The sequence below is a fragment of the Diplotaxodon limnothrissa genome, linkage group LG11 (assembly GCF_057381915.1).
Source record: "Diplotaxodon limnothrissa isolate DT_005_m linkage group LG11, D_limnothrissa_male_GT1.1, whole genome shotgun sequence".
Taxonomy (NCBI): domain Eukaryota; kingdom Metazoa; phylum Chordata; class Actinopteri; order Cichliformes; family Cichlidae; genus Diplotaxodon; species Diplotaxodon limnothrissa.
This window is the reverse complement of record NC_140606.1, coordinates 18,444,149-18,456,725: the sequence shown is the minus strand read 5'-3', so window position 1 is coordinate 18,456,725 and position 12,577 is coordinate 18,444,149. Positions and strand designations below refer to the sequence as shown.

General features: G+C 40.1%; 1 protein-coding gene across 1 annotated transcript in view; it reads right to left on the bottom strand.

Annotated features, from left to right (window-relative positions):
- The window catches only part of LOC146622575 (focal adhesion kinase 1-like), a 65,391-nt gene that overhangs the window by 46,724 nt on the left and 6,090 nt on the right, over nt 1–12,577 (bottom strand). Inside the window, exons 2-3 of the mRNA XM_085366282.1 lie at nt 9,521–9,547; nt 99–379 (exon numbers count right to left, since the gene is read on the bottom strand). Of these exons, the coding sequence (XP_085222408.1) occupies nt 99–379; nt 9,521–9,547 (308 nt within the window). The remainder of the gene's footprint in view (nt 1–98; nt 380–9,520; nt 9,548–12,577) is intronic.

Sequence of the window (12,577 nt, the reverse complement as noted above, 5' to 3'; positions counted from 1 at the left end):
CTGTGGAAACAAATGGTTTGATGAAGAAAAAGAAAAGCGAAAATCAGGGAAATAACAACAATACCGAACTATGCAGGTAAGAAACGTGTGCACGTTACCCTGACGTCTGTAGCATCTCCGTGCCTGATATTGCTAGCCCATGTACATGGTTCGCTGTTTGTCTCAAAGTAATGGAAGATCTTAAGAACGCGGTCCATGGAGCCCGGGGGTCTCTCTAGACCTCCAGCAGAGCCACTGGTGCTGGGTACACCAGGCATTCCAGACCGGGATTTAACCCCGCAACCACCCGCAGACGGGTGGTTGATGTTGGGTTCCAAGTAGGAAGACGATGCCATGCCTGACTCGGATGCTCCTGCTAGGGCTAACTGGCCATCATATTCTGAAAAGAAGACAGCAACACAGTAAGGACCCGGTACTCAAATGAACTGGTATTCTGATTTAAAACGAAGTTGGTTATCATATGAATGAAGAAAGCACTGCACACATTAAATGAAAAGGAAACTTTGGAATTTGGATTTAGAGTTGGAGCTAATGAAGTCACAGTTCTTCACATAAACATTTCTACTAAAAAATTCTCAACCAGGGGGAAATTAGGCAGCTATAGAGGACAACTGCTAAATCAACCAGGCGGACAGCTTTTAGACTGACTGACTGCAAGTGGCTTGGTCATTCAGTCCCACCTGCAGCATAGCATGGATGGAGTCTATGCTAAGCTGCCGTCTCTATTGTGGTGTTTCTTAAAATCTAAAAGCTGTATGAGGATAATTAAACGGTTCTGGAAAAACTGGTGCCAGCTAAAAATGGCTTTGGCTCATTTTACAGAAGATTTCTCAAGTAGTGGTGCACCAAATTGAGTTTCAATATCTCAGCATTGACAGCTCATTCTACACGATCACGATCCAGACAGTAACCATCATTTTTCCTTAAGTCCCATTTCTAATGACAAACATTAGAAAAAAAAGATGTTTTTCAAGGATTTTAACTATAGATTTATCCAAAGTTAACAATAGCTGCCCTGATACCAATATATAAATCACAGAATATCACAATGCAGATTTCCCGTTTCCAAATTCAAAATGACAATATGAGCACAATAATAAACTTTATTATCAAAAGGAGGCAGACACAGTAATAAACCAGGCTACAATAAAAATGCTGGCTTGTCTAATAAACAAAAGTAAACAAGTTATTGTCTCTCACTCTTCTTTCACCCAATATCCTTTTTTATTAGTTGCCGATTTGTTTCTCGTTCGACTGTATTTTTGTGCATGACACCCCCACCCCCCGATGCTTCCTGTGTCACACTCTCACTTCCTGGACATCCCCGCAGGGTTTTGTCGAGTCATCACCACTGCAAGGACTGCCTTCAGCTGACTGTGATTTCTGGCTATCAGAAATCACAGTCATCAACAAATTAGGCACAAGTGGTGCGAATCAAAATTACTTCACGGCTCATTTCCAGTATTTAAAGTGTAATCTTTGACAAAATGTGAAAGTGATCTGTATCATTAACATCTACCAGATGCTGGATCACAGGCAGATTATTTCCTATCGATAAGAACCGAAGCAGAGACAGACTTATGGAGACTGAATGATGGAGATGCAAGACGTTTCAGCACTTAACCTGTTTGACCTGCAGCTGGATAGAAACATTTATTCTTCCCTCACTGTGAATCCAGGGTTTACCACAGCTAAAGAAAATTGGCTTTTTTGTGTTAAAATTTGTATTTTTTTTAAAAATCGTTTTTCAATGATAGGGGCTTTATTTGCTCAAGGATAACCTCTGTTCGCTCAGAAGATTGCTGTATTTTCTTTTGCACACATTCTTTCCATATTGGTGGTATTAAAATCAACCTTTCAGTGACCAAAGAAGTCCCAAAACTGATATGCTACCTAGATTACATCATGCTGTACGAGGTTATATTCTGAATAGCGAAAATGCTCATTGTGTCCTTGTAATACATATAGGTCAGTGTGAAATGGTCAACCAACAAATCCTCAAGGCACGAATAAAGTAGATTAGTAGATTAGATTATAAATGCCCCTCTTACTGTCATCATCCAATTATAATTTTACTTCTGGTATTAGGATTATTACATGGCCTGTCACAATCCTCAATAATCCCATTAATAATACCACCTTCTTTTCAATAACTGCTGAATTTATTTGATGAGATAAGTTAAAGGTAAAACATTTCGTTGCACATAATAAATATATTAGTGAGTTTTTGCAGCAAAGAACATTTATAATCCCTCCACTGTTACTCTGACAGCAGCTGAAATTTCAAGTTTCATAAGGCGATATATGCAAATCAGCTCTGCTTTATGCTTCAAAATTCCAGGCTTTCTGAACCATTCCTTGTAAAGTATCAACCCAGCACTTTAAAGTACAGGTATGACAAACCATTTGCTGACATTGCTCATGAAATGCTTTTGGCATATGAATCTTCTCAGTTTAGTTTACTGTGCATGTTCACTGACTGAAATCGCATTAGAATGGTTTGCTGGGGTTTTTTCTTTCCCCTTTGGTTGGATATTGTGTAACTGGGTGAGCAAAGCAATGTCTTTTGTATTTTTAGTTGTGGTAAATATACACTAAAAACACTCTTAGTGCAAACCCCTGTACAGACTGTGAGCGCAGAAAGAGTTGCAGATGCAGCTGCCCAGATTATCTTCAGTTGTTTTAACAGCACTAGCTCCAGCTTTCATGCCTTGTCTCAGAGGGACATGTTAAAAAATGTATTGGGGGCATTATTTTGACTGCGAATTCTTTTTACATGTAAGCAACTGCAGCATTTTAGCTACAGAATCACAAACCAAAGTCTGCGGTCTGCTGCTTTCACTTGGTCAGCCGGTAGTCAGATTAGATATTAAGTATTCGAGCATCGTAACACATAAAACACAGGAGCAAAAATCACCTACATGCACCGATAACCTAAATACTACATACAGCTTTGCTAAATCCTGTTAGAGAAGTAAGCATACCTTCATTTCAGTGCAAACATACAGCCACTTTATAATCCTCATACTCTTACATCACATGTAAGTAGGAAATTTAGTATGAGAAGACGTATATAATGCACGATAGGTTGGAAAAAATACTATAATGTATTGTTACAATAATTATATTAGCACACACATGCACACACACACACACGTATATACATACACACTCACTCAGTGACAATTAGGGCACTTTATAACACGTATGGCTCTAAATGCAAATTAATAACTGTTTTAAAATAGGTGCCCTACACAACATAAGGTAAATGACATCATCTCTCATTTCCACCAATCTCTGCTCAGTGCAATTGCACTAAATTCCCACATGCAAGCCCTCCCACACACACACAAGCGTGAAGACATGAATCAAATCAACTAGGCCAAGTAGACAGCCAGGAGGGGTGCGGGCAGCTTCCAGACCCACTGCCCGCGCTCTCAGTGGGGCTCCACTGACTGACAGTAAGCCTGTTGAACCACAGAAGGCTGGAGTTGAGCTCAGTCCCACAGCAGCAGCAGCTGGAGGATGGTTTATCTCCTTTTCTAACGGGTATCTGGGTTACTGGGGTTAGCACAACCCTGGGGAAGCAGAGGCTTGGCAGCAGTGGCTTGCCATCGCCATCTCTGTACCATTGCCTTTCTCTTTTCTTCCTCCTCACTTGTTCACATCTCTCACATCAAGCCTATCTTTCTGAAAATGTCACAATTTTTTCCGTTTACTTCCATTTCTCATGTATCATAACTCCCAAAAGCTTCTTTCCCCATGCTTTCACTCTTCATCTGCTCTTTTCTTCTCATCCTCTTAAACACATCCCTTCTCTCTTCTCACATACTTACAGACCTTTTAGCCACTGCCTTCACAAGTCCATTTGATCCTCCTGTCCTATTGAACCACCTCTCCTCCTTCCTCCCTCTCATCTTCAATTTCCTCTGCTTCCCCCCTCTCCACGTATTTCTCTCGCTACTTCAAAGGATACGCATAATCTATATTAGACTGAGGAGCAGACATGTGAAGGCTAAACATTAGTTGCAAATATTTCAACAGTTTAATACTGACAAAAAAGCAACCATATATACTACTTTAACACTAAAAGCACTTTATACAACATGTCTCATTCACATAAGCACGTTTTTTAATCTGTTTCTATCTAACACTCACACTCCAATCAGTGCATCAGGAGCAACTTGTTGTGTCTTGCAAGTACAAATACAGCAACCGAGGTTTGACTCAAGTGCTGTAAACATGGACTGACATACACTCTTATTAGACAGCGTCGGCAACTAACTAAGTTAAGTTCAGCCATTGTTGCAACTGGACCTGACATGTAACAAATTCTGACAGCAAACAGAAACAGTACAGATCATTATGCCTGTAGCATACTGTGAAAACACCCAAAGCTCAGCGTGATGAAAAGTACAATTCATCTTGTTCAGGATACCTATATCCACTGGCAAACACAATCATTTACCATATGTGCACCTAATGAAAGAACAGTGCACTGCCTTCAAGATACTGCATCACCAATTATTATGGATTTAATGTTATAGTCATAAAGAGCGAGAATTAAGTGAAATAAACAGCAGAAAGTACTAACTAGACAATGCATAGTATACATCTCCAATTTCTCTACTGATGCTTCTTAATACCTACTTGGTAAGGGGTGCTGTGCATAAATGCACCCCCCCTTGGTCCAGCAGAGAGGGATGCAGCCGCTGCTCTCCATTTGTACTGTAGGGGGAGCAATTCCAGGTGTGGCCACGGGGCCCAGACAAAACTACTGGGCCCTAAAAACAGCATAGAGCCTATGACTAGGGGCAATTCCTCATTGGGCTTTATGCAACAATTTTAAAAAAAGATTCCAGGTAGATAAATCTGAAGACACCCGTTGAAAAAAAAAAAAATCAACAAGATGTGAAAAACAGTGGGAATTTGTTGTGCTGGTGACTGGAGTCTTTTTGGTAAAAAGCTTATTGATTGTAAAAAAAAAAATATCGTAGTAAAAAAAAAAAAATCAATTAGCATCCCAGAATTGAAAGTAATGCCAGTAAAGGAAATAAACTAATAGGAGGAAATAAAGAGTGTCAAATATCTTTTGTACTGACGACACATCAAACAGAGAAAACACTGGCTGGCTTGCTGTCTATGCTGTAGCAGTCACTACATTAGACTAAAAGTGCAGCTGATAGAGAAGATCCAATAGCTTTTAAATAATACTGACACAGAGGTCCATCAGGGCTTCTTGTGCATAATAATCTAATTTATAAATATTTCATGTCTAATATTTGGTGAGAAAATCCAAGCTCCAATCACAAGACTGCAACTCATTTCTCCACAGCTTTTTGAAACATTATTCCACTTCAGGAGTCATCAACTTGGATTCCTGGTCTTAGTAATCAGCCGGTCTGACTCTTGCCATGTCCTTTCACACAGAAAATTTTGCAACGTAATATGTAACGATCCTCTGTCAGGAAGCTCTTTCACCCCAAGGAGACTGAGCCTCTGAGGGTAGAGATAATTCAGTAATTTGCTCAAGGACACTTCACTGGAAGCTTCCAGAAAAAGATTCTCATGACTGATGATTTCCTTCCCTATTAGGCCATCTTGTAGGCCAATAAATTCCCACAAAATATCAAATTCAGGTCATCGGTAGGGAGTTAGTGATCCAATATATCAATCCTTGATAATAAACTCAAAGGTTTCTTTCCTGCAGCCATAAATCTTCAGCCACCGGGGTTTGGCATTACACGTCAAATTTCCAGGATACAAAATAAAAGTGACAGCGCTCACTGGATACGTAGGACTCCATAAAATCACATCAAGCGATCATTTTCCAAAGGAAGGTAGCAGTTCTGTTCTGTAAATCCACAATGCTGTCCAGAGGGGATGGCAACGCAGATCACAGCAAGGAGACCAGAGAAACAGGCATCAGTGAAAAAGACACAAAAATGTAGGGCACAGAAAATGAGCCTAGTGAGGGAGAGGAAAATAAGAGTGACTGAAGCAAGGGGGATAAAGAAAGAGCAAAGACATAAAGCTGAAAGAAATAAAAATTAGAAAAATGAGATACAGTTAGAATTAAAGATGAGTGGAAAAGAACATTTTGAGATGGGGAAAAAAAGAGAAGAAATGAAGCGAGCGGAATGATGAAAGAGAAGCAGAGAAACCTCAGGGAGAAGCTGAGCCTCACGTCCTCCAAAGCTTTCCCACAATGCTCAGAGCCAGCAGGAGTTAACCAGGTCAGAGCAGGTATCTGACGCTAGAGCGGGACATAAGTGAATGAAGAAAAAAAAAAAAAAAGAAGAGCAGGATGGAAGCAGGACTAAAAAAAAAAAAAGGGAAAAATATTTAGCAAGAGCAGGTTTGATGCTGTAAATCCATTTCGAAGTCAGGCAGCGGCGTGTTGCTTAGTCTTTCTTCTGTGGCGGCGGAAAAGAAGCGAGAGCAGTTACAACATAACTTCCAACCTCTCAGACATACACAGATACACCCAAACACACGCACGCGCACACACAGACTGCTCATCCAGCAAAATCTTTAGGGAGTCAAAATGAGTGCACCGAAAAGCATGAAGATCAGACTGAGTGTAAGCCAAAAAGGGTGTATTAGAGTTCCCATATGTGTGTGTGCGCGTCTGAGAGAGCGAGAGAGAGCGAAATGCATAGGAAATATGAAATCAAAGTGACTGCATGTGAGTGTCAGCAAAAAGTGAGAGTGCGCGTCTGTGAGCCAAGTGTTTCTCCTCTGCTGTGTTTTAGGTTTAAGCTGCTGCGACCACGCTGCGAAAAAGCTGCTCGGATTGCTAACAGGCACAACCATGGAGGGGAGGGGGATGTTGGTGTGTTTGCAGAGGTGTGCGTGTGTGTAAGGCAGAAGGGGGGGGGGGGGGGGGGGGGGGGGGGGGCACACGGAACAGAAGCAGGAAGAAAGATAGATATAAACATTGTAAATGAGACTTGATGCAGTGGAAAGTAGGTGCGCTGATTGGACAGAATGCTAAAAAGGACCCGGTGACTTTAATAAACAATTATATGAACACACAAACCTGTCACACACACACCCACGGTTTTACCAAGATTAGTGATTAGCCACTGAAAACACACATTCCACTCTCCTACCACTTACGACATTTGTTTGTCTACATTTCTCTACACCATCCCTCCCCCTTTTGACTCTGCAGCCCTCAGCAGGTCTACACTGCCCTCTGTCCACGCTCTCCTCCTCTCCACACATATTTCACCTGCTCCTGCAGCCTGCGAGCTTCACTGGCAGCAAAGCACTCCAACATTCAATCCCTCTAATGTGACAACGCACAAGATGTTGTGAACGCTTTACAGCTAAGCTTCTAGTGGCTAAGCGCTGCAAGCAATTACTCACCGAGTATGCCCAGCCACACAGGAAACGTGTTTAAATGCTAGGATGTCTACTTTACTTTTTTATTGAACAAAAAAGTAAACCAAATAGAATAGCACAAACATTTTTAGTTAGTTAATTCTGCAAATATATCAAAAAGGCAACTTTTTGTGTTTAATATTCAGAAAATAAAATTATTACAATAAATTCGCCACTTTATTAGGTATACCTGATTAAGACTCTTAATTAATGTAATGTCAACAGAGGCTATGAAGTTCAAACTGTGCACCAGGATGGAAGAGGAAGCCCACATCGAATGCCACTCGTATCAGCTAAGAACAGGAAACTGAAGCTACAATTCACTCTCGCTCACCAAATTAAATAACAGAATAATGGAAAAAGAATTGTCTGAACTGACGAGCCTCTATTTTTGATGCAATATTCAGACGGCTAGGTCAAAATTTGGCGTACCCAGCATAAAAGCAGACATCCATCCTGCCGTGTATCACAGGTTCAGGCTGCTGGTTGTGGTGCACAGTAATGTTTGTCGTACCAACTGAGCAATGTTTAAAAACCACATCCGACCTGAGAATTGCTGCTGACCATGTGCATCCCTTTATGACCACAGTGTACCCATCTTCTGATGGCTGCTTCCTCAGATTAAGACATCACAAAGCTCAAATCATCTCAAACTGATTTCTCCATAACAGAAGTTCACTGGCCACCACAGTCACCAGATCTTAACCCAATAGAGTATCGTTGAGATGTACTAGAATGGGATATTCACACCATAGATGTCTGCAGCCACTGCGCCATTATGAACCAAAATCTCAGAGGAATGTTTCCAGCACCTTGTTGAATCTATGACACAAATTAAGCCAATTCTGGAAGCGAAAGGAGGTCCTAGCCAGCACTAGCAATGTGTGCATAACTAATGCAGTGGCCGGTGAGTGCATTTCTAAAACTTGGCTCTGGATACATGCTGTGCAAACAGAGAGGAGAAAGTGTAATGCTGCTACTGCAAAGAAATGACTCGGGATCTTTCTGTTTTATGTTTTTTGCATCATATCACTATTTGACTGTTACAGGACAGAAACTGTGTCCAGAAGGTGTTATAGAGGAAGTTTACCCTGTGCCATTATCAGCCACAAAGGTTACATTCTGCCAGTCTGCACGCTGGATGGTTTATTGTTGTCGTTTTCCAGCAAACTGAGGAAGCTTCATGTGATTACAGGTTTGTGTCAACTTCAACTTTGGCATTAGAGAACTCCCAGAGTTAAGAAATGTAAATTTTGTTTTGGTCTTTCTCAGCTCAGAATATTCAGCATCCTGCCTGTAGACATACAGTAGGATCAACAGTTACCTAGCAACAGCTATGGAGAGATACTGGTGCTAAGGGCTATAAAATGTCTCATCTATACCTTTAAAATTATTCCGCTCAACTTCAAACTGCTCTCAGTAACACTGGCCTTGTTTAAGTCTGCGATAATATCAAATAACATCTGATTTAAAAATAAAAAGGAAAAAGCAGAACAGCACCTCTGTACAAGTGCTCTAAACCAAACTATGTACAATATCCACTTTTATTCAACAAAAAGGTTGCAAAAGGAAAGTATATTCAAAATAAAGCTGATATAACCATTCATGTACTGTATACTTCACATATTAGCCTGCATTGTTTATACTGGCTTTAAACATTTTACATGATTTAAACAATGTTTAAAATAAAGCCTGCTGATATATTTTAGCCAAATAATGGTAAATCCTTACCAACATACACCAGTATGAAAATATCTTCTACAGAACAGAAAAAGATGTTTAGAGTAATTTACAAATCATGTCATAGTTTTTCCAGCAGCATATGCTACATCACAGCTGAGCAGGGCGACAAACACTAATTTGCTCACCAGTTTGTGAAATAAAAAGCTAGAAAGTTAATAAAGAAAGGGCTCCACGATTTTACTTTTTTTTGATAGAACACGAGTATGTATTTAAAAAAATACACATCTAGGAAATTTGACAATACCTTGATATTACAATTTTTTTTTAACTTTCACAGAATTGATTCCTAAACTCAACTAAACTCAATAGTTTTTTAATTCCTATCATTAGTTGATAGAAAATAGACATAATACCTTCATATATTGAAAACAACTCAAATTGTACTCACCGGCATAGTATGATATTCTGGAAATGTCTGCGAAAAGAAAGAGGGAGAAAAAAAAAGTCTTAATTGATAAATTTGTGAAAACGACTCAGTGACTTACATCCTGCGTTATTCTCGCTACAGCACTCAGCTGTAAATGGGGTAGATATTCTCTAAAACTTGTCTGTGACCAAAACCACAAAATTAGCACATTTTAAAGCCATTTTTCTCTGCATCTCATTCAGTACCTGACAGAAGATGATTTTTCATGCATGGATAACTTGAAACTACTTTAACATTTCAGAGGTACTGTACAGCAGAGTAAAGAAAAATAAATTAAGAGACAAAGAAGACTTAATAAGAGCTTGACAGGTAAAAAATAAAACAACAGATAACATTACTACCAAAGGTTTCACCAGAGAGGATGCTGACTACTCCAAAAGTCCCAATTTAACTGAATAAAATTCCCATTTTAATTCTGAACACACAAAAATGAATTTCTAATCATGCTCATCACTTCACTTCTTTACACGTTTGTCAGCACTGAGCACACAGCAGCAGTGATGAATGAAGAGGATTTGATGTGAGCTGCGTTCCAGACGGATGGAGCGAGGCGAGAATCATGACTTGGCAGAATATATCTGCGCCGTCATGCTATAACAGCTTCACCTCCAGCTCACATTCAAATCTCAATCTGTCCCCTGACCTCTCTGCCTAACGCTCCTCTCTCCCATACTTTCACTCTCTAGATTCTCATACAACAATGAAACCAAACTGAACATTATGCAGAAATGTCCAACACTCTGAAGCTAAGCTGACATCGGTTACTAAGCAACAGACAACAGGCTGTGGTGCTAATAAGGATGCTGAGGCTTTGTCTTTATAATACGTGTAGGGAAAAAAAAGGTTAGTCCTAGTTCCGTACAGTTTTATGTTACTTTGTATCAACTTGAAGCACATCAGGGTTCAGGTATGTACTGTGTTACAGTCTCTCTAGAAAATTGTGTTGAGAAGCACGTCACCAACCTGCATTTAATAAAGCTATAACCAATTAGACTGGGATGAGTAATTGTTGGCTTCATTAATAATCATTTTTAAGCTGGAGGTGTGCACTGATTCAATATTAAGGACTCACTTTAGGCTGTGTACAAGCTAAATATTTTTTATTTTTATCAGTTGCACAAAGGAATTAGATGAAGTGGCCACAGATGGAAAACAGCTAAATCATTTTTGGTTGGTACGGCTTCTCAGTGAACACCTGAGACGAGATAGAATAAGTGTAAGAGACTGGTAACAGAAAAGGCATAATTTTAGAGTTTCATTCAAAGACAGATGCAAACACTGTCTGCTATTAGCAGAAGACAAATAAGTTCATTTTCAATAGGCAACAAACAACATGTAATACTGTGATAAGAACTTAATGTAATTAGTATGAATTTGGTACTGGAACATGTGTGAATATCTTCTTGCAATATGCTGTCAGACAACATAACTGTTTTACAACAAAATATTTCAAAATTAAATAAATGCAACACTAATAATACACTGTATATAGAACGTGGTAGATATAGCCATAAGTTCATGAAGTCTCATTTTGAAGCCCTGAAGCCTTCCACTGTCACAATCGCGCAGTTTTAAAACTGGAAATTTAAGACTACACTCATACAAAGCAGGCTCACCCTAAAGCATATCCTGCCTGATTATTCTTTTTATCTCTGATAAACACCATAATTTACCAAATAAGCATCATCTTTTATTTAATAAGACCTGAGCCTAGCAATTGCAAACATAAACTAATTAGGAAAGTGTTTACTGAGGTCAAACATCAGGGAAGCCAGAGTTGTTTTTCCCACCTACTTCTATAAAGCCTGACTTGTTTTTCCACTAGAGTCACCTCCTGAGGCTTTTCAGTGCTGGCTTTACTATTTAATCTATCATTTGAATACAATCTGTGGTATTAAAGCTAAGATCTTTAGTAAACTGCGCTTACTCACAATTCTGACATAAATAAAACTGCAGTATAGCATGTACTGTACTGCTATACAGTGGCAGAATGCTTTGGTGGCCTCAGGAATACCTTTTGTGGATTATGTAGATCTTTTGGCTTCATCAGACATCTACCTCTGGCTCACACTGGGGTAGTTTGCAGTCGAGTGTGAAATGGTGGGAAGGAGAGTTAGCACCTCCAAGTCTCGAGCCACGGTTTTCAGCCAGAAAGGGCGTGGAGTTCCCTTTCCAGGTCATAGAGCTGCTCTCCCAAATGGAGAAGTTTATTGGGGTCTCTTTCACAAGTGAGAGGAGAGTGGAGTGGGAGAATGATAGATGGATCAGTGTGGATTGGCAGCGATGCAGATGCTTTACTAATCTGCCGTGGTGAAGACAGAGCTGGGTGTGAAAGTGAAGCTGTCGATTTATCGGTCTATGTTCCCTTACCTCACCTACGGCCACAAGTTCTAGGTAGAGACTGAAAGAATGAGATTAGGGACACAGGCGGTGAAAATGAGCTTCCGCTGAAATAACGTTGTGCTCTCCCTTTAGGACAAGGTAGGGGATTTAATCATTCGGGAGGGGCTCAGTGCAGAACCGCTTCTTTTCCACATCGGGCATCTGAAAAGGGCATCACAGATGGGGTGTTTTCGGCATGTCCTACTAAAAGGAGTCTCTCATACAGTTCTAGGACATACTCTCGGCTGGCTTGGGAACACCTCAATGTCCTCCTGCGCTTGTCACCAGTTAAAGGGCAGAAAATAGGATGGATGGATGAATGGATACCGTGTAATAACTTACCGTGCGTGGATTCCAATAAGTTACATTTTATGGTGTGTTTTTATTGCTTCTCATTGGTTCACTGATGCTCAGAGTATGCTCTACCACTTTACACACAGTAATTTCCTGTAAACACATAATCCTGTTTGTTCCTGACAGAGTTGAGTCCAAAGCGCTGGCTACAAGTAGCATGCTGTTACAAAAAGCAGCACAACTCCAATCCTGGCATTATTCTCCGCTGTACCTCACACCGAGTGTAATATTCAATACCGATAAATGCAACATGGAGGATTGTCGGCAATTTAAAGCTAGAAC